This window comes from Equus quagga, chromosome 3 (assembly GCF_021613505.1).
Source record: "Equus quagga isolate Etosha38 chromosome 3, UCLA_HA_Equagga_1.0, whole genome shotgun sequence".
Classification (NCBI taxonomy): Eukaryota; Metazoa; Chordata; class Mammalia; order Perissodactyla; family Equidae; genus Equus; species Equus quagga.
Window position 1 is genome coordinate 108166098 of NC_060269.1, and position 23164 is coordinate 108189261.

Here is a 23164-nt window from a genome sequence, read left to right on the forward strand (position 1 = left end):
AGATCTTATTATGCAATCCAAATATAATTGTCCTAGTTCCAAAATGGCCTACAAATGTTATTTCTTTAACATATCACTAATGAATAATAAATGGTCAGGATGAGCTTTATATTTTCCTAGAAGGGTCTCTGGAGGTAACAATGCAAGAAGCATAACCTCAATCGAGATTTCAGTACAACCTATACACTTACGCTTTTTGATTACAAAGAAAATTAGTTTACAAAACTTCACTCGATAAACTTTCTCTAATCAATCACACAATAAATAAAGCAAAAATAAAGTTTTCTGTTATTTTTTCATTATTATTTTAAAATTTTAATGCATTTCTGGCTGGCCAAATTGCTATTATTGGAATATGTACACTGACAGCTCACAAGCAATGTGCTGCTTCTTAAATAAGCATAAATGAGGCAAGTCTAGAACTATCTTTTGGCACAGTAAACTTGCTGGTCCCCAGACACTTCACTTCTTCTGAGATGTCAAAGGAAGTTGGAATCTGGGATTTGTTTATGATCCCAGGTGTTTTATGCCTCTGGGATCAGCTGAATATGTAAGATGAGAATACAGGATTTCCTGAGTGATCTTCACTAAGAAATCTCATGAATAATTAACTAGTTAGATCAAAAATATTTTATTTGAGATGGTGATTCTTCCTTTGGGTAAAAAAGACAGAAAATGTTTCATTTGTGATTGTTTGATTCTTCATTATTCCTGGAGAAAAAATAAGCTGTTGGCATACACCCTATCTGACATAAAGGCTGAAAAGACAGGCTTTTTGAGGCTGTAAAAGATACATTCTGAAGAGTGCTTTAGTTCATGGAATCCTTGTATTTTATTTTCAGTCTGCTCCCTCTGAATGAATATATTTTTAATCTTCAAAATGTTGATAGCACAGGAAGGTCAGATATAATCCTTCTATCAAATTGAAAATTTATCAATTTCTATACCACTATCTATACAAGCATATTATTTACTTTTGCCTGGACCTGGAAGGATGTAATGTTGACATACCACTCTTTCAACCTTTTTCTAAATACTTATAGTCTTGTATAAAAGAGTTTTAGAATAGGTACTGATGTACAGAAATGTATACTCCAAATTAAATGCTGTAGTATTATGCAGCAGCATCTAATCCTTCCAATGGTGGGGAGGGTTTATTATCTGGAAAAATTAAAATTATCCAGTTTTGTTTTTCACATAATTTATGAGATTATTTTTATGTTTTCTTGGAGAATATTTTGTCAATGCATGCAAAGCAAAGTTTAATTTATTTTTATAAGAAAATTACAGGAATATACATACTGTAAGGGACACATTCATACTGCACTTCAAGGTATTTATAGGTTCCCGGACACGGGTCTGGAAAAACATCAGGACCTGCCACCACTGCACACTGGGTTCTGTTATTGCACCTGAAGTCAAAAGAAAAGAAAAGAAGAAATAGAAAGTTATGCAAACTTAAATCATCATTAACATCAATACTAATTTCACTTTAGCTCCTGTTATACAGATTTAAATAAGGTTTTGGTCAATTTAGTGTTTCAGACTTATGAAGGAAATATCTGTAATATACTTTTAAAAAAATTAGACATAAAAATCAATTCATTCAGTTTATTCATATTAACTAATTTAATACTTGATTGAACACAGCATGATTTTGAGTGAAGAGTTAAATAGTGCTTAAGCAACAATAACTGGTCCACAGGATACTGTTAATGTGAAGACAGGTAAGAAAGATTATTTGGTAGGAAAGATTCACTCCTATTAAAAGAAAAAAAAAGGGGGCCGGCCCAGTGGCATAGTAGTTAAGTTCACGCACTGCACTTTGGCAGCCTGGGGTTCGTGGGTTCAGATCCCAAGTGTTGACCTACGCACTGCTCATCAAGCCGTTTTGTAGTGGCGTCCCACATACAAAATAGAGGAAGACTGGCACAGATGTTAGTTCAGGGACAATCTTCCTCATCAAAAAAAAAAAATTAAGAAAATGTAAACACAGTTTTATTAGACAGTTATAAAATAAATTCATTGATTATTACGGCATTCATTTTGAAGGCAGGGAAAATATGGTGTTGAAAAGCTTTTAGTCAAATCTAAAAAGAATGTTAAAGTTAAGATTTAAATATTAAAATATATCTTAAAATCTAATTTATATAAATTAATATGACTAACCCATGGGTAAAATCATTTTTAAGAGTTGATTCTCCTTGTGTTCAGCCAAATAATGATGCCAACCTCACAGATTGCTATTCACAAATGCCAATATTCTATAATTTAAAATAACTTTAAATCGCCAAAGAAAATAATCAAATACTGCTATTTAAATAGAAATAAAACCTAGGCATCTTTTGTGGCATTTTGGCTAACTAGATCTGGGCTACCCACATTTAATCATGGGTAAACATACATATAATAAAATTAATTCTTACTATGAAGAAGACATAACTTCAGAGTGGCCTTGTTATGGTAAATTTTACTCAGAAACATTCTAGATTCAGTAATTTATCAATAATTAGAAGTGTCTGTGGAAAACAATGGTTTTTCCCACCCAAAATATTGGTACTAGGTGTATAGGATGAGACACTCTAGTTATCTTCTGTTTCATGTTCTTGTTTATTCATCTCAGAAACATAATACCTCAGGGCTAGATTTTTCTGTCACTTTCTTAACGAGATGCTTCATTCTCTGATATGAGATACCGTTGAATCCTGGCGAGGTTAGTGGCAGGATAAGGAGCATCTAGAGCAGAACTCACTTTGATTTACAGTGAAAATGCTTTGTGTTTACTTGAGGCTACTATTTGCCAGGCTTAATGAGGATTTTACTTAGTCCCTAAATGAAAACTGATTCATTACTGAATGTCTTAAGCTGAAAAATATATTCTTTGTTATCAGTGAGAGATTAATAAAAGTTAATATTCTATACTCGTCAGGCAATTTAGCGTAACAGTTAATCCTGAGGATCAGCATGTTCTAAAGTTCTCTTGTGTCTATTTAATGTCTGACAATGATTATCAGGTGGCCGTGCATTATATATTAATCTAAATGTGGCTATCCTCACACGTGCGCTGCAGACAGATTAGCTTGCCAATTTAATTGTACTCAAACTTCTAAAAATTACCAATACTTCCTTATTACAAAGAAAACCCACTTGAAGAAGCTGTCTCAAATTAAAAGACATGTTTTCATAGTTAAAGCATACAATTTTCACATCACTCCTTGAAAAAATAAACTCATAAATCTATCGCAGGTTTTTACACAATGAGCAGCTATATAAACTTATACTAATTATTTCTGTAATTGTTTTAGAAAACTTGGCTATTATGAGGAAAGCATTTGAACTAGAAATAACAAAGAATGAAAGAAGCATACAAGATAAAATTTGGTGAAATGTAAATATTCTGTAAATATATCATTTCTATGTCCAAGCATTAAATTATGGCATGTTTCAAATTATACATATATTATATCTATGTTCATATTATATATATATATATATATATATATATATATATAAATACTTTCTTTCTTGGTCTGCTGTTGTTTTACTCCCTATTATCAACCTTTTATTCTAATTACTACTATTCTAATAATAAAATTCACTTAGAAACTGTGTTATTCTTATAATTATCAGCTATAGAAAGGCAATTGAAATTATTTTATTACTTAAAAAAATCAGTGCTTGATATCAACAGATAGATTACTACCTAATTATGAGTAGGGCATAAAGGTTAAAATTTACAATTATGGAAGTGTTAACATGTTGCACAGAAAGTTACCTTGAATCAAGAAGAATTTCAAGTGGTTGTTTCCATAGACTAGATTAAAAAATATAATATGAGCACTATACACTTCCATCCATCCATCCAATTATCAAAACATGTGCATTGACCAATTTACAAATTACATACTAAGTTATAAAAATACTAATTATGTAGACGTATGTAATAAAGTTGAAACAAGTGATCATTTGTTATAAACCTGAGACACTGTTATGAGTCCAAAATATCTTACTTAATCTTAACCAAAGATGAATCAAGAAAGCCTTGTAATTTATGAGATAATGTGAAGAGGAATATAAACCAAAACATGCTATACCTACAACATATCGCAGTCATTGTCATCATTGTTCTGTAGAAAACAATGCTATATAACATTTGCCTTTCATTACTATTTTTATATCAAATGCTTTTTATAAATTAAGATTCGTAAAAATCAAAAGGAGAGAGGCAGACAATCTCTGGAGTATTATTTCTGCATAAATAATACTGATTGTTTAAAGACTAGCTATATTTTGAAAACAAGAGTTTAAAGGTCTGTTTTCTTGTGTGTTTTTTAATGATTTGAGTTACTGTGAGTCAAAATGAAATTAACTTTAAAGATTATTGAACAATTTACACCAGTAAGAGTACTTTTATAGTTACATCAAAATTGTCACAAGTAAATTCATTATAAAATACTATAGATGATAAAAGAGAAATAAAATAATTGAATGTTCTCATGTGCTTTAACCTCAAATTTTTCATTATTTACTTTTAATATAAATACAAATTTAAAATGATTTTCAGTATCCCTGATATTAAAGATGTTTTTTAAACCCACAAAAAAGAATGAGAAAAGACTGCTATCATATGGTGAAATGCATCCTAATCCACTGATATTCACAGAGAAAATGTCATAATTTTATGAAAGTATTAAGGTTTATTTACAGTGCTACAGTTTCAGTATTTTATCCAGAAAAACCTTATGTGATAAAAAATTTTCTACTCCAACAATAGACAATTTTAAAATACAGCAGAAGCAGATGATACTGACAAATATCAGACAGAATTCTGAATGAAATCTCTTGGAGCTTCAATTTTCACATACATAACTTGGGGGCCAGTTATTTTACTACTCACAAAGTTAATGTGCTTATAAAAATGCATTAGAAAAAATTATAAAGTGTCATATCTATGCACTTGGCAGACTTTTTGTTGTTGTAGTTGTCATCATTGTTATCAGTATTAACATTAGTCATCTGTTTCAGAATGGGTTAATAACACTTCATTCCAGATAGACTGAGCCTTTTGAGAGAAACTTATAACACAGAAGTGACACACAGAAAAGCACACAAATTCTTTTGGTTGAGAGTAGAAACAGGAAAAACAGATTTACATTAAAAAAAAACAAAACAAAACAACTGTAAGCAAAGTCATTAGTTTTATACAAACTACTTTCCCTGGGATACCCTAAGAAAAGTCCAAGACTTATAGTAACAATGCCCAATAGCTGTGTCACCTTTTAAACTTGGAAAACATGTTCACATAGAACCTACTCATCCCTTCTTCTTTGAGATGAAGATTACTACTCCCAATTTCACAGAGGAGGGATTAGGTGTGAGATGTTAAATGACTTTCCAGACTCTCAGTAATCAAATGATAGTCACTGGACTCCAGAACAATGACCTGAAAACCATGATACTGCCGTCTTGAGAGAGCGTGAGTCATACATTTCATGGTCACTCTGGGAAACTGAGTTAATTCACTCTGATAGGTTCTCAGGAGTACTGTGATGATCTGAGAAGGTAAAGACCAGCTGTGAAATATCTCAGTGGCCCGGGATTCATTCAGTCATGGTGTGGATCAGGCATTCCAAGGAGGTTCTGAATTTAAATTAACATTTCATAACCAGGGCCTCTCACCCCAAATTGGCATGCAGGAATCAGAAAGATCAATCTCTGAACATAAGGAAGAAGGAGTAATAGGGTGAATGAATATTTATACAGAGACTATTCCAAAAGAAAAAAAAAACACATGCTGTTTTAATTCAACCCACATATAAATCTCCAACTTAAGTATAATTGCCATCTATGGATCAAGTCTATTTAATAAATGTTATTTAATATGTTGAATGATATTGGTTATTAGCACTAATTTTACAGAAATATTGATTAACTTAACAAGATGTGTTATGATGACTGCCAGGGAGGAAACACATAATCACATGATTAGTAATAGGATACAGAATCATTTGCTGCTAACTAATTCATTCCTGTATGGTTCATAGCAGTATAAGAACAAAATTAGTTAAGCATGAGAATGAAAAAGTCATCTCTGGGCAAAATAAGTTCCTTTATTTGTGACAGCATACTGCAGCATATAGTAAACATGACATATTTGGGTTTATGTGTATGGCAATTATTCAGATAAGTTCTTATTATATATGAAATAAATTAATCAGCCTCTTTTCTGCTAAATTCAATAAAGTGATGTTTGTTTTAACTTCCATTATCCGGATAAAAATTAGCAGCCCCTTATCCCATGTTTGGTTACAACATATTTATAGATGAAGTATATAAAAATGAGCCTTAAATGTAACAATAGTTTAAAACATTTTCACAAACTAGACATATAAGGATGGTATGGATGGTTCCACAGCTCTACTAATCTAACACTGTACTATTAAAATAATTTAAATAAAATATTGTCGTATTTATGTACAGGGAGTATAATCTACAGGGGTTCTCCATTAATAAACTCTTCAATCACATGTTATTACACTCTAAAATCAGTTTGTACAAACAAGCCATTCCTGGGAATGTTAAGAAACTTCTCAATTGATGCTTCAGCAATGTAAATATATAAAACTCCACCGAAAATCACTGGAATGACAAGATACGACAGGGTAAAAAAACAGAAAAGGTGCTTCATGAGTGTCTTTTTGTTAGTAAAATTAATCATATAAATTTACATTAGCATGTATCAAATGACATTTATACAAAAGCATATGTAATGAAGAAACGGATACAATTATTATACGCAAGTAGTTCACAGCATCTAACGTATGATAAATCAATGTTTGAATCATACAAGAAGGAGCTATGCTCTAAGAGGAAAATGTTTTAAAGCTATCTGTTCATGCTAAAAAAAAAAAGGTGCCGTCATCATAATACGTTAATGTTTAAAACCTGAAAATGGTTTGGATAATTAGGGTAAGTAGTAGTTTTTAATTCTAGGGTGAAATGCAGGAATACAAGAAAACTTAAATTGGTGTGTGACTATCAACAATATTCTCAATATCAATTGACAGGACAACTCTCCTCTCCTCCTCAGACAGTACTTTCCCTATTCTCCACTGCCTGTCACTCTGCATGTTGATATGGCATTCATTTTGGACTTGGCAGGATAAGGCAATTATCTCACGGAAGAATATGAGTAGATATGTCATAAAGGAATCATCTAGATCTCAAATGGTAAGAGAACTAAGTGGTCAGAGAAAAAGAAATCAAACATCATCATTAAAAATAAAAACATTCTTTTGTATACCCCTAGCATTAACAAAGGAATTTGCCTGTCTTGTCCACATACAATTTAAGTGGCAATTTAAGAAGAGTAACAAAAGTAATAAGGCCCCTAACTTGTTTTCATTTTTGAGAACATTGATTCTAAATCATAAACTAAAAGTAATGCAGGATCTTTCAGAACACACTGTGGCAATGCATGTAAACCAAGTTTTATGATTCACAAGGTGCTTCTCTAGCCTCCAGTCTTTTATCTTTCTATATTCTTTTATATGTGATTTCACGAACATTCCTTTACATTAGTGAAATGTAATTTGATACAAGCAAGTGAAAAGACGACCAAAGTGATGAGTGAAAAGAAGGACCATAGAAACTAGGGTACCGTATTATTTTCCTTGTTGCTTCCGGAACAAATTACCACAAACTTAGTGGCTTAAAACAATGCAAATCTATTCTCTTATAGGTCTGGAGGTAGACGTCCAAAGTAAGTCTTTGGTTTTAGCCAAAACCAATGTGTTGGCAGGGTTGGTTCCAGATGGAGGCTCTGGGGAGAATCTGTTTCCTTGCTTTTTCCTGGTTTCTTTCCCTCATTCCTTGGCTTGTGGCCCCTTGTCACATGATCTTTTCTTGGCCTGATTCTGACATGACATCACCTTCCTCCTTCTTTGACCTTCTTGCCTCCGTCCTAGAACAGCCCTTGTGATTGCACCTCCAACTCACCCAGCTCAAGATCCTTAACTTCATCATATGTATAAAGTTCCTTTAGCTGTATAAAGTAACATTCACAGGCTATGGAGATTAGGATGTCAACACCACTGGCAGGGCATTATTTAGCCTACCACAAGAATTTAAGTAAAAAGACATATTGAAAACTGTTTCTCATAAGGAAGTCACCTTGAAGAAGTCTTTCATAGTAAAATGCATGTCACTACAGCAGAGCATGGCTAAGGTGTTTAATGTATCCATAATATACAGTTTTATTTATTAAAAGGATGCATAGACCTCCAGTTACATATATTATCTTGCAGCGCAAATAGATGTTTTGAGTATAATTTGGCTAAAAGATATATGTTTGTTTTGTTTTATCACAACAGAATTCTCAGCGCATAAATTTTGATTTACTGAACTAGAAACTGAGCTAGATTTACCTGAACAATAAATTAAATTTTAAAGCATTTTACAGAAATCAGATGTAGTTTCCGTTTTTGACTGATAAAATCTTGCAAAATGTGAAATATCAAACATTAAAAAATTATTATTGAAGAAACCCTATTGATTCATATTAAATGGAACTTATGCTTCAGTGTTATTATACCTTTCTAATAAGACAAAATCTAATTTAAAATACTAAGTCTCTACTGCACTAAAAAGATATTATTTGCCTATGCTCTAAACTTTTCAATGGCAATTTAAAAAATAGAACCCTTTTCAGATTGTTTTATTATACCATAAATTTACAAATTTATGAACCATAGAGGCTTATTCCTGCAAATTTTTCAAATTGACAATAATATTATGAAAATATAGAAATGTTTCAAAATGTTGTAATTTTGCAAGGAAGGCTAATTTCCAAATATTCTACATGTCTGTGGGTAATATTTGATAGAACAAATTATCATAATCATCAGTCAACATTCATAGAACACTTACGGAACCCACTCCAAAAACAAAATGATCAGCTATGCTAGACACATGAGTACAATTCATAGAAGCATGCGTCCAAAATAAATAAAAATGTGGTTTTAAAATTAACATGTTCACAAACATTGCTTGGAAAGCATTTCAGTCCTGAGTTCTATATCAGTGATTTTTAAGCTGGAGTCTTCTAGTAATAGTTGAATGCTATAACAATGGCTATAGAAAATTATTAAAAACTTTTCACTTAAAAATAACTGGAATTGCATCTGTATTAGTTCATTACCATCCACTTGTGGCAGCATTTCAGAGCTGAACATTCTTTACTTGCAATATATTGTTAACCAAATAAATCAGAGTACAAGTCTACATTCATTATCTGAAAGTACAGCAGGTAAAGGTATTGCTCATTTTCTCTTAAATAAAAAGGAGCAATAGTTTATATGTACATATATTTTATAAGCATATATTTTTCTTAAATGAAGACAGTGTCCACTTTGCCAAGAATTAATTAGGATATTAATATATGAATCTATTTTCCAGGACTATTTATGTTGTTCTACTCTTCTTTTTTTTTTTAAAGTCAGAGACAGACTTAATTCATTATACTTCCTAAGAGTGCTGTAAGACATTCTTTTCTTCCCTGAGCTCCAAAATTGTCCTATCCGCATGACAGGGGTAAGAGAGGTATGCCATACTGAGTCATTTAGACTTTTTTTTTCATCAATATGTAGTATTTGCAAATCAACACATGTGCCAGTGACTGAAGGCCAATAATTCTCGTGGGTCCCTCCTCCTCTGAGATGCTTCATCGTCTGGTAGCAGGGCTTGTTGGGCTGGCTTTGTTGAATTAAGTCATCATGACATCAGACAGAGACTCATCTCAAGCATATATCCTACCTGCTTTGATTCATGGTATCCCCAGGAAGCAATAAATACAAGAAATATGTAAAGACATTTCTATTTGTATGAGAATGCTTTAGGCTGCAAAGAACAGCAAATACAAATTAAAGTGGTTTAAAAGCAGGGGTTGTATCATCTCACACACTAAAAATTGGAAGATGGGTTGGTTCAAGTTGGCTAATTCAGAGATTTAATAAAATCATGGCTGTGACTTAGATTCGATGAAATTCTCTTGGATTTTGTCCTATGGTCTTAGGATGGCCACTGCATTTGCAGCGGTTCCACGGAGATAAAATCCAGAAAAATTAAAGTTCCTATCTTGTGTCTCATTTTAAGTGTAGGGATGTTCTACACAAAAGCCCTTAGCCGACTATCCTTAAAGAACAGTGGCCAAAGTGAGCCAGTGCCTACGCCTAGGTCAATATGTCTATGCCTAACACAATCACAAGGGGAAGGGCATCCCCATGACTGGTTTTATCCAGTGAAGGTTCATTATGACAGGGCCAGAGACGGACCCAGTCTCCTCTGAAGCACCTGGCTGCTTAGAAGACAGTGAACAAATCAGGGTTATGCCAATGAGGAAGAAGGTGGGGGCAGTCAGAGGATGGGTTTTTGGTAGGCAAATAACAGTATCTAACATGCCTTCTCAAGTGAAAAGCCCCTCATATTAAAGACATTATAAAGTTTGTAGCATAGTTCCCAAAAAACATGTGGGGACATATAAAGAAAGTCTTTTTACAAATTTAGAACACAGTATGTATTTTACTTTGAAAGTATATGGTATGAGCATTTTAATGTATAGAGTCTGGTTAAATACATAAAAATGCATCCCTACTAAGTGATGCTAGACAGCCATTAAAAAGGATATAGTAACTCTTCCTTTATCAACATGAGAAAAAATTCCATATTGAAATTTAAAATGAAAACATTACAAAAAAAATATTTGTATAGCTATTTGCATGCATAAATGTAGAGAATAGCTATGAGGGATTTGTAGCAACAGTGACTATCACTGAGATGTAAGATAAATATGATTTTTCAGTTCCTTAATACTTTTTCTCCTTTTAAAAACAAAGCGAACATTTATTATTTCACGATCACTCCAAAGCATATTTAAAATTTAAAGAGGATGATAATTCTTTCAGGAGTATACATATTAACTACTTCATATTTTGATAACTTTAACTCTTTTAAAATTTTACATAATAACATCTATACAACCCAGCTTTCATGGAAGTTATTTTTCTGTAAAATTCTTCCAAAGTTTCTCCTATATTTGCTGTACATCTCTCTGCCTCTGAAACATTACATTTATTTTCGATATGGAAATGAGAAATAGCCTCTTTCTAGAGATAATGTACAGGTGTGGGTCACCTAGAAGCTCTGGTTCAATGGAAATCTACCTTGCCACATGTCCAGAAAGCTGATAAATATTCACAACTGGATAACCTCTGCTACAGTTGCTAAAGGGCTTAAGATGGTAACAGTGTTAGTTGATCCATCTTAGAATGACTGTGATGACAATTTATGACATCTTATAATGAGGACAGACATTGTCTTCAGAGAGTGTTTCACATTGATCTTTTACAAAGTTGTGGTCCTTACTCCATATCTGAGAGACATATATTCAAACAGGACTATAATACTCAATCCAACACAATAAATTATCTGGGACATATGTTTCATAATTTATTCATGGTTGAGAGAGACACCAACCATTTAAGGTTTGTGGTGAAAGAGAAAAAGGAACAAAAAAATCTGGTATTAGAACCTACTTTTTACAGAGAATAAGTAACAGGTAAATACAATATATTTATTTTCTTTGTTACCATTTTCAATGATTGGCATTCGTGTTTCCTCCTGCATTTAAAATGGATGGGTAGATAGATAGATATAGACAGATAATTTAATGAATATTCTGCACAATTTGAAGTTTAAATGAAAGAACTTTTTATTTCTGAACTCAAACAAGATTAAACACTTTTGTGTTCTATTAGAGTTTCCATTTTGATTATGAAATCACAAATATGAAATAGAAATAAAATATGTACTAGAATGCCTAATGCACGCTTCTAGAAAATTTTATAATGAAATACACGCAATCATTACTTATATTTTAAACTTGACAGATAAAATATCAATCAATATCAATATTATTCAACAGTCATTACATCGTTCTTTTGTTTAAGGATTGTTTCCTTTAGAGAAACAAAGTTTCATGAATATTTCTAATTAACAAACACACAATAAAAACTAAAGTTTTCTATGAATACCTACTATGTGCCTACAATGCACTTACTAGACTTCATTATTCACATATATTATAAGACTTAACTAGGACAATGCTCTGATGTTAAGGTAATGGTTTCCAATCTTTTCAAGAATATATTTTTTTCAAGAATATAATTTTTTTAAGAAAAATACAATTCTACTATAAAATAGTAGTTGTAGATTTGTTTTTTGATTGAAAAAGTCTATAACGGAAAATGATCATTTTATCTTCTCTGTTTTTAAAAGGATTTATATTGTATTATCCACAATGGATTTTACACATATGTTTAAAATACGCAAAATGTGCAATGGAAGTATTCAGGCACCTAACAATGCGTGCACCATGAAATAATTTTAAGATACTTAAAAAATCCACAACCAAGAGGTTAGATACTATTAGTGATATAGAAAGTGTTCTAAAATTAAATTCAGAAGCCTACATTTGAACCCATACTATTGTGAAAAACAAGACAAGGTATGTAACTTCTCAGGGCCTCAATCTTTGTTTATTTTAATTATAATCTATGACTATTTTGAGGCTTAAAAGCAATAATATACAGGAAAACACAACATGTAACCCAGGAGGGCATGAGTATTCAATAAATGCTGGTTTCCTGAATCAAAGATACATGATAATATTAAAAAATTCTGATTATTAAAAAGGTAAAGATAAAATAAATGTCTTCTAAAAAAAATTAGTTTCTTTTAAGTCTTTAATTTGGAATTCCAAGTAAAATAAAACCAACTTCACATGCAACCAAGTAAAGTATTCCACATCCAAACCGCACGGTTTCATTTTTGATTAATTAGGTTCAATGTAGAAATGTTACTCAGCAAGAAAAGCCACCTAGCACTGCGTACTTCACTTTCTTTCCTTCACACTGGATTACCATCAACTAAAACTATCAATATGTGGTAATATTTATACCAATATGCCATCAGATTTTATTCATGAACAGCTTAATTAAAATATGCTTGATTAACAGAAAACGAAATAGGAAACCATTTAGTTTGGGAGAGCTGTGCTGCACTTTAAAACCACGTCCATCTCCAAATACACACAATATTTTTGACTTTATAGGACATCCCCCTGAAGACAGATAATGATTAACAAACATTCGTTGATTTTTCAGTAGTTAAGAGAATGCAATATGTGTGGTCATAGTCAGAGAAAGTAAGATTAAAATCACATATTTGCTTTACTTTAAGAAAGAGATTTTGAATTAAAAGATCATTTTCAAAGTAATAATTGTACAAACAAATCATTTATCCTTCTGAGCTTTACTCTACTCAAGTGTAAAACAACTGCAACAGGGCGTCATCTCCCTACATCAAGAGTAATATGAAGTGGGGAAACAGTGAGGGAAATGTAAATGTGCTATAATTACAAGATGTAATAATCTCAACAGAGGTCTCACTGAAGCACAGATACACACATAAAAACATGTAGATCCTCCAATAGTTATCAAAAGTATCATTCTACCAAAGTCTGAAATTTTAGATTCCATTATCCATAGCATCCTATGTGGCATTTGATAAAGTGTTCAACAGATTCATTCAACGACACTTCTTGAATCTCTTTCTCCTCCCTCCCTCTAGCATCCACTCAGCCTCATACCCTGTGCGTGCTCCCCTCATCTCCAGGATCCCTTCTCAACCAGCTTCACTACTGGGGCTGTAGTTCAGCTTTTTCATAAACTCAACTCGATTTTCATGACAATTCATTTCCTCCAGGTTAAAAACCAAACATAACATACCAGGATCCTCATAAGTAGCCCCTACTTTCTGCCTAAATTAAGTCTCTGGTGGTTCTAGAATGGAAAGGGCAAAATATAAATACCTGAAAGTGAATTTGTAAGCTCTAACTTCCTTCATTCATATTTTATAGATAAGCATGAAGAAATTAAGTAATTGCCCCAAGGCTGCATTAACAATGAGGACCCTGGGAAAAGAACTAAATTCTCCTCGTTCCTAATTCAGAATATTCCTTTTCCCTTTCTCTTTGTAGTAACGGGAAAATAAAAATCAGATTATTAGGAATTATCTGACATTATCAATCCTTGTAATCTTTTGTTTCACAAGACCTGTTTTTTAAATAGGGACGAATGATTTATCCATTTAACTGACATGTATTAAAATCCCAGCATGTGTCCCGGGCTAGGAAGACAAAGATAGATTAGACATGGCACATGCTCTAAAGAGCCTGAACTCTACTAGAGGTGACAGACACATGAACAGATTATTAACACTCAATGAGTTAAGTGCAATGAGAGAAGTATGTATGCAAGGTGATATGAAAGTACACGTAACGGCCACTGTTACAGGTTGAATTGCGTCCCCCAAAAAGATGTGTTTAAGTGTTAACCTCCAGTACCTCAACATATGACCTTATTTGGAATTAATCTTGCTGTAGATGTAATGAAGTAAGATGAGGTCAGACTGGAGTAGAGTGGGCCTTTAATCCAATATGATGAGTGTCCTTAAAGAAGAGAGAAATTTGGACACAGATTTGACAAACACCATATTATGACGGAGGAAGAGATTAGAGTGATGGAGCTGCCAACCAAGGAGGACCGTGGATTGACAGCCACCAACAGAAGCTATGAAGAGGCAAGGAAGGATTCTACCCAGAGTGTCGAAGGCAGCATGGCCCTGCTGAGATCTAAGCATTTCTGACTTCAGAACTGTGAGAGAAGAAATTTTGTTTTTTTAAGCCACCTGGTTCGTGGTACTTTGTTACAGCAGCCCTAGAAACTAATAGACACCTAACCTGGACAGAATAGGGGATATCAGGGCAGGTTTCCTGGGGGAGGTTGGCACTGGAACTAACTGTTAAGAGATGAGTAAGTCGTGTTGGTGAAACTAGTGAAAGAATAGAGAAGGCATTTCAGGCAAAGAAAAAAGAGACAGGAGGGGCTGACCTGGTGGCGTAGTGGTTAAGTTCACACACTCCACTCCAGCAGCCCAAGGTTTGCAAGATTGGATCACAGGCATGGACTTACACACCACTCATCAAGCCATGCTGTGGTGGCATTCCACATACAAAAAATAGAGAAAGATTGGCACAGATGTTAGCTCAGTGACAATATTCCTCAAGCAAAAAGAGGAAGATTAGCAACAGATGTTAGCTCAGGGCCAATCTTCTCACCAAAAAAGAAAAAAGAGAGAGAGAGAAAGGGAATTGAAACAGCATAGTAATGTCGAAATCTAGAAGCCATTTGGTGCTCTTGGAGCAGAAGGTACAGGCTGACAAGAGAACAGGTTAGACAGGTGAACAGAGGCTCAAATACAAAGATTTTGTATAACATGTTAATAAATGATAGTAGCTAACATGCATTGATCGCTTCCTCTGTGTTCAGCACTTTACAAAGTGCGTTATGCACATTATTTTGTGTAATCTTCACAATGACCCTAATAAGGCTGTACACATGGATAAGTGAGAAAACCAAGGCTTTGGGAAATTATGTGACTTATATAAACATTATCCAGCTAGGTATTAAATGAATATGGACGTGAACTATTTGGTTAAATGGAACCATGGAATGTGTTATGAGCAAGCAAATACTAAGCTCTCATTGCTTTCAACATAGGTTAATTGGCCATGTCTGGAGAACTAGAATTTGTGGAGTAAAGGCCTATAGGCATAGGGATCTCATAACAGAGATGAAGGAAATGGTGAATTCAAGAAATATTTCGGGTGGTAAAATTGGAAGGTCTTGATTGGTTGGAATGTCAGGAATTAAAAGGAGGGAGGAACTAAGGCTGACTCCAGCTTTGAAAATCGAATGGCTGGTGGTGCAGCCCACTAAGACAGAGAACACAACCAGGGGCAGAAGTTACAGCAGATCTACATTAGGAAAGTGACAAATGAAGCACTGGTTCTGTGTTGATGTGCACACAATAGGAGCTCTGAATGGCTGCTGGTAAACCTCCAGTGTCCTTCCACAAGTACTGCCCCTCTGCGACACTGCTATAATGTGGCACCATGGCAGAGAACAGCACTCTTAATAGACTCCTGTCTCTTGCTTTCCAGTGTTTTCTGTTGTCCCCAAAGAGATTAAGATATAAACCTAAACCTCAAAAGAAATAACTTGGGTATCCATCCTTTGGTTTTATAATAGATAGTCTGAAATATTTAGCAATTTCCAATCCAATACATACATTTATATAATTGGATTTTGTTGTGGTTGTTGTTTGTTCCTTCTCCAAAGAAAGAGACATGTTCAAAATTAGTCAGAAAGACTCAAATTTCTCAGAAAAGCAAATATAAGAAATGGTTTAGATAGTCAGTTAGTTGGTTAGCTACAGAATTAAAAATACACCCTTGTTGGGGTTGGCCATTGGCATAGTGGTTGAGTTTGTGTGCCCTGCTTTAGCAGCCCAGGGTTCTCGGGTTCAGGTCCCGGGCTCATCGGGTCATGCTGTGGCAGTGTCCCACATGCAAAGTGGAGGAGGATTGGCACAGATGTTAGCTCAGGGATAATCTTCTGCAAGTAAAAAGAGGAAGATTGGCAACAGATGTTAGCTCAGGGTCAATCTTCCTCACCAAAAAAAAAAAAAAAAAAAAAGACAACCTTATTTCTTGGCCTTTGGTATTAAATGGGAATTTTTACACCACATTTTAAAGAAATGAGTCTCCAAAGAGAACAACATCTATGTGAATAAAACTCCCCTACTGTCAGATATTGATTTCAGTTACCATCCATTGGCAATATATTTTCGAACACATGCAATTATGAATAAACATTTATTTACCTAAGGTGCTTTTGTACATCTGCAGATTTAGCGCTTGAGGGTTATGAAGTTTGAGTGTGTGCAGAGATGATAGATAGTCCCTAAAGGCGAGACGGAAGGTGGCTGTTTCCTTCTGCAGCATTCCCTGTGGTCTAATTATAGAGCGATACTTGCGTCAGCTTGAGGGAAAGCCACTCTCATGGCTTCTTGGCTGGAAGCAAGTTACATAAAAATGATGGAAAGAAAACGCAGAAGCCTAAAAGGAATGTACAAGAACGGACAGGAGCAAAAGGGGGAAAAAACCACATATGCTTTTTATTGGTTACCATATTTCAAGTATTTTAATCCACTTGATAAGTAAACAGATTTTACAAATAAAAAGTATCAGAAAAGTAGACATTTGGCAAGTGTATGCAAACTGAAGGATGTGTTTGCTGCTTTTACAAGGGGAAAAGAATACTGGGAGATTGCCATTAATAGCATGCCAACTTAGAAATGCAGTGGAAGTTTAGCAAAGAGAGAAAACAGCAGGGGATTAAAAATAAGCAGCTGCAACGGCTAACTAGATCTGAAATGTCTAAATGGACGTGAACAAGTAGTCAACGAGAAAATGTGATGGTATCCACCAGGTGAGGAGAAGTTAAAGGGAGGAAATTCATTGTTTCAGCTCTCTTAATCATACATGGACTTTTCTTTACATCAATGGAGACTCACTCTAGGAATGTAGCATATGACTTCTACATCTCAACTTGCCCACATCTACAAAATGTTAAGGCAAAAATACAAAAAACCTTTGCCTGACTTGCATTTTACCTAGGAACCAAATAACTCACTTACGTAGTCATTTCTAACATGCGGTTTTAAAATTTATATTCCAAAATTAAGGGAGATGGGGTCTGATAAATATTTACCCTAATCTTCAAGGACTTCTTGAGTACAATGCAAGCAGAAATGAAGAAAAGTGCAACAAAACATATTTTTTCTATGTTTCTACCAATTCGTGTAGCTTTAGTGCAAGGCTTTTTTTTTTTCACTCAGCAAATGATCGCATATAAGTTTCACTTCATATAGAAAAACTAAGCTAATGATTCACACTAATCTTTTTTTTTAAAGATGGCACCTGAGCTAACAACTGTTGCCAATCTTCTTTTTCTTTTTTTTTTCTTTCTACTTTTACTCCTCAAATTCCCCCAGTATATAGTTGTATATATTTTTTTTAGTTGTGGGTCCTTCTAGTTGTAGGACGTGGGACGCTGCCTCAACGTGGTCTGATGAGTGGTGTCATGTCCTCGCCCAGGATCCGAACCAGAGAAACCCTGGGCCACGATAGCGGAGCGCGTGAACTTAACCACAGGGCCACGAAGCCGGCCCCGATTCACACTAATCTTTTAAAGACATTTTAAGATGCTGGCTTATAGTTATACATACAAGTGATGGAACCAAAAGAGAGCAGTAAAGAACATTAATAACATTTGTCTCGTTGTCTGCTGAAAGATGAAAAGCATGCCTCACTAAAACAATGAGTGCCCTTTTCACAATAAAGTGAACATTTAATGCTTTATTTCAACATCAAAAACATATGATTAAGAAAACGCATCAAAAGCTACTGGAGAAAACCAAACAGGTGGGACTAAGTCAACCACCAATCTTGAATTTCAACACTGACAAGGAAGCAGGTACTTTTCTTTTATACCAGTGAGTAAAATATATTCCAAATATATCTAGAATCTCAGAATCCAAAGAAAATGCATGTTTTTGCTCAAAATCTAAAGCTATGATAACATTATATTTGTTTTAACTGAATTAAATTAAAGTCAACTCTATACTTAGAGTTTCATAGAAGAAAAGTAAAATAAACCTTAGTGAGGAACTTGACTCATGCAGAGGTCTAATTTGCCATCTTATACTATCATTTACCATAGCAGCCAGCATATAGAAATCACTGATTAAAAAATTTTTGAATGGGGCCGGCCTGGTGGTGCAGCAGTCAATTTCACACGTTCCACTTTGGCCGCCTGGGGTTCCCCGGTTCGGATCCTGGGCTCAGACATGGCACTGCTTGTAAAGCCATGCTTTGGCAGGCATCCCACATATAAAGAAGAGGAAGATGGGTACAGACGTTAGCTCAGGACCAGTCTTCCTCAGCAAAAAGAGGAGGATTGGCAGCAGATGTTAGCTCAGGGCTAATCTTCCTCAAAAAAAAAAAAAATTTTTTTTTTGAATTAATTTATCAATCTAGAGAAAAGTGAAGGCCTCGGTTGCTACTAACCACAATCTGAATTTTGAGCCAAAAATGCTAAATAGGTAAGATGGGCATTTGCACAAAAGCAGCTCAAACTTTAGGTAACTTTTTCCTAATGTAACGGTATTTTTTAAAGGTGTTTTCTTACTTTTTATTTCATTTTATTTATCTTAGTTAATACTGACTTGACTTAATGATAAGCCTGAGGAAACACATTTCTAATAAATGCAATCATAAAAGATTTGCTACTGAAGATTTTATATATATACTATCGCTTTTATTATAATGTTTTTCAAATTATATGACAGAGGTAAGGAGGCAGCCTTGCATAAGTTAAAAACATCTGCCTAAAAATTAGGCAAATTTGAGAGTGAATCCTGGGACAGTAAATTATCACTATATCACTATATCAATATTATCAATATACAAGTTATTTAACTTTGTAAGTCTCAAACTCCTCATCTATATAATGAACATAATAATTGTATCCACACTTCATAGGGTTTCTGTATGAATTTGAAAAGGCAAGTCATATATTATGTGTAAGTATAATACTGCTCACAAAGAAGATACTTTCTTTTAGGTATCAATAGTGTTGATAGGAGCCACAAAAAGAAAATAATAATGAAAGGCAGCTCATTTTGGAAGGTCATGATTTTTGGAGAACTACATCCCCAAAACACTTTTCCTTTCCATTTCTCTCTGTACATTTACCCACACAACAATTAAAGAATAAAGTTTTCTTTAAAGTAGATTCAGCTCTTCTTACTATATAATACAAATTTCATAATCACTTTTATTTCAAGAAATAATCGAACATGAAATGAAATAGAATTCTAAGAAGGACAAAAGTTTTAAAACATTTTAACGTTCAATTTTCAAGTCGCTACTTATCCTACAGCACATTAACAATTTTATATTCATCTGGAAATACTTAAAACTCACCTCATACATAATAATGAATAAGAGAATCAAATTTTTTTTAAAGATTTTATTTTTTTTAATTTTTCCTTCTTCTTTCCAAAGCCCCCTGGTACATAGTTGTATATCTTTAGTTGTGGGTCTTTCTAGTTGTGATATGTGGGACACCACCTCAGCATGGCTTGACGAGTGGTACTAGGTCAGTGCCCGGGATCTGAACCAGCAAAGCCCTAAGGTGCCAAAGCAGAGTGCACAAACTTAACCACTTGGCCATGGGCCCAGCCCAAGAGAATCAAATTTAATATAAAAGTCACGTCATATTTGTATTCAGACAAATTTTACAGAGATTTTTGTAAAATTTTTGGTACTGAGAGAAAGTTCAAATATATTTTTCTTAATGAAAAAGTCACATTTGTTATAAAAATTTTCATCACTATGAAATGATATAAATGATAAAAATCAGAAGCTTTGTTGGAAGTTCCAAATTTCCAGATTATCTAATTACCAGGATGGACACAATATGAGAAATTCAAAATTTTCAAGAAAAATTACAATTAGCACAGTCTTCTCCCATGGACTACTTTTTCAACGTACATCATCAAAGACAAAGCCACATTCTTTTTAGCTCAAAATATCTCCCAGAAAGATCACTGCAGGAAATCCTAAGTATATGGAATTAGTGCATTATCAAAAAATTTCCCTAGAACAACTTTCAGGTTAATTCAATGTCAACATCTATTTGCCCACCTAGCACCCATCCCTACAAAAGCACCCGGATTTTGCTCTGCAGAATCATTTGCTCATATTCTCAATCTATTTGGGCATGTGAACCATGCCTACCTAATGCATCTTCCCGTTCACAGTGACTGGATCAAGAATGGGCATGCAATCCAAGAGAAGCCAATCATATCCGGACTTGGAATATTTGCTGAAAGTACTGGGAAAAAGATTGCTGGTAACCTAAAACTAAGATTGAAAGGTAAAGAACTAAAGCCTGGAGCTGCTGGGAGCCAATATGCTAATACCTTAAAATGAAGTCCCACACAAAGGACAAGAGAAGTGGAGAAGGACAGATTTCTGATTGCATCACTTGAGCACCTGGATGAAGAGAGACCTAAAGTCAATTGGGACTTTTCAGTAAAAAGAGTTATTTCTTTCTCTGTAAGTTATTTTAAGTTAGGCTTGAGCTCCTTGCAATTGAGAGTCCTCAATAGCTGAGTTTCTTTCAGACCTGACTACATCTTGTCTTGTGCACACAATGCATGTGTTGATTTATGTTATCTGTGACTCTCCCACTGGATTGGGAACAACATTATTCACTTTTATATCATAAGAACTTACTTTTTTTACATATAGCAAGTGCTCAGTAATTGATTTATGCATTAATTCATCATTCTATTGACAGCCATTATATGAAAAATGATCTTACAAGAAAAAAAGGGAGGGCTATAATTATAACAAAACTATAAATATTGTAGGCCAGGGAATTGTAAATGGACACAATCTTAGAGGAGCCTATTGGCTCTGTATCCAAATATTTTTCTGCAAAGGGATTTTTAAAATACACCATAATATGGTGATGACATATACATAGTTTGTGTGTATATATTTCTTTGAAAGATCAGCATAAGTTTTCTTTAAGAGGTCAGATAGTAAATATTTTAGGCCGTGTGAGACTGATGGGCTTTGTCACAACTATTTGACGCTGTCTTTGTAGCAAGAGAGCCTCCACAGATGATAAACAAATTAAGCTGTGTTGCAACAGGTTTAATTTGGAATAAGGGTCATTACTTGCTGTCCTCTGCTTTATTTAATCAATCAATCCAAAGAATTTTCTATTTTGATATCAACAATAAGAGATACCTTTAACTTTCAGACTGTGTAAAAAATAAGATAGGGAGCCGGCCCACGGCCGAGTGATTAAGTTAGCGTGTTCTGCTTAAGCAGCCCAGGGTTCACTGGTTTGGATCCGGGCCACAGAGCTACACACTGCTTATCAAGCCATACTGTGGTGGCATCCCACACAGAAGAACCTGCAACTAGAATGACCTACAACTAGGACTTGCAACTATGTCCTGGGGCTTTGGGGAAAAGAAAAAAAAACAGAAAAGAGGAAGATTGGCAACAGATGTTAGCTCAGGGCCAATCTTCCTCAACAAAAAAAGCATACTTAAAAAAAAGAGAATTATCATTATAAACCCAAAAGCATTAAAAAAAATAAGATAAAAGATAATTATTAAGATCTTATGCATTCTATAACTAAACACAAAAAAATTGCCCCAATTTAATTATATAGCTTTTCATTCCATGCATATGTTGGTATCAAAAAAAAAAAAACTTTCCAATATGCTGATGAAGTTATCTATGCTATGGGTCATCCCACAGATGTTTAGCAAAACAAAGAAAATAAGTTATGTTTTCTCTCATACATTTTCCAGTTATTAGAATATTACAAAAAAATTCGTTTTTAACATGCATATACAAACTTTGTCAGAAAAATTGCTTAAAAATAAATACTTAATCCAATTACCTCTTTTTAATTGGCTTAATAATTTCTTTTTATTTTTCCAATAAAATTTTTATTTTTTGAAACATTATTAAAATTATCTTAAAAAGTAATTTATTTTAAAAACATTACTCGATAAATGTTTTCAGCCCTCCCCAAAAGAAATCTTAGTTTCTTTATGAAGAGTTTTCACTCCAAATCTCAAAAGCACCACCACTTGAAATATATTTTCAAAACTGCAGCTGCTGGATAAGGCTATTGTATATTAGAAGTGCTCTCACAATTAACGACACAGAAATGTTAGCAATTTTGTGATTTTTTTACTCATTTAAGCAACAGTAGAAATACATTTAGTGATATTTTAGTGATTTAGGAAATAGTATAAATAAAAAGGATTTATATTCATTGTGCACATTTATCAGTTTTCATCACCCCATCTGCATTGTTTGGCGATGGCAATTATCCTTGCAATATGATCCAAAAAGAGTCATTTCTGCTTTCTAATGCACCACTAATGATTTGCTAAGATTTTTAACCTCATTCTCAAATGGAAAGTGCCTCCATAAGCTAAAATCTTTCCTCCCAACATTTTAAAACTACCAAATTAGTATTAAAAAAAATCATTCTGTCCAACAATCACAATGATTGTTGATTGAGGTTGATTATATTATTTA

General features: G+C 33.8%; 1 protein-coding gene across 18 annotated transcripts in view; it reads right to left on the reverse strand.

Annotated features, from left to right (window-relative positions):
- The window catches only part of ADGRL3 (adhesion G protein-coupled receptor L3), a 794963-nt gene that overhangs the window by 347581 nt on the left and 424218 nt on the right, over window positions 1-23164 (reverse strand). For all 18 annotated transcript variants that reach the window (XM_046656118.1, XM_046656110.1, XM_046656106.1 and 15 more), the window contains one exon: window positions 1303-1412. In XM_046656118.1, the coding sequence (XP_046512074.1) occupies window positions 1303-1412 (110 nt within the window). The remainder of the gene's footprint in view (window positions 1-1302; window positions 1413-23164) is intronic.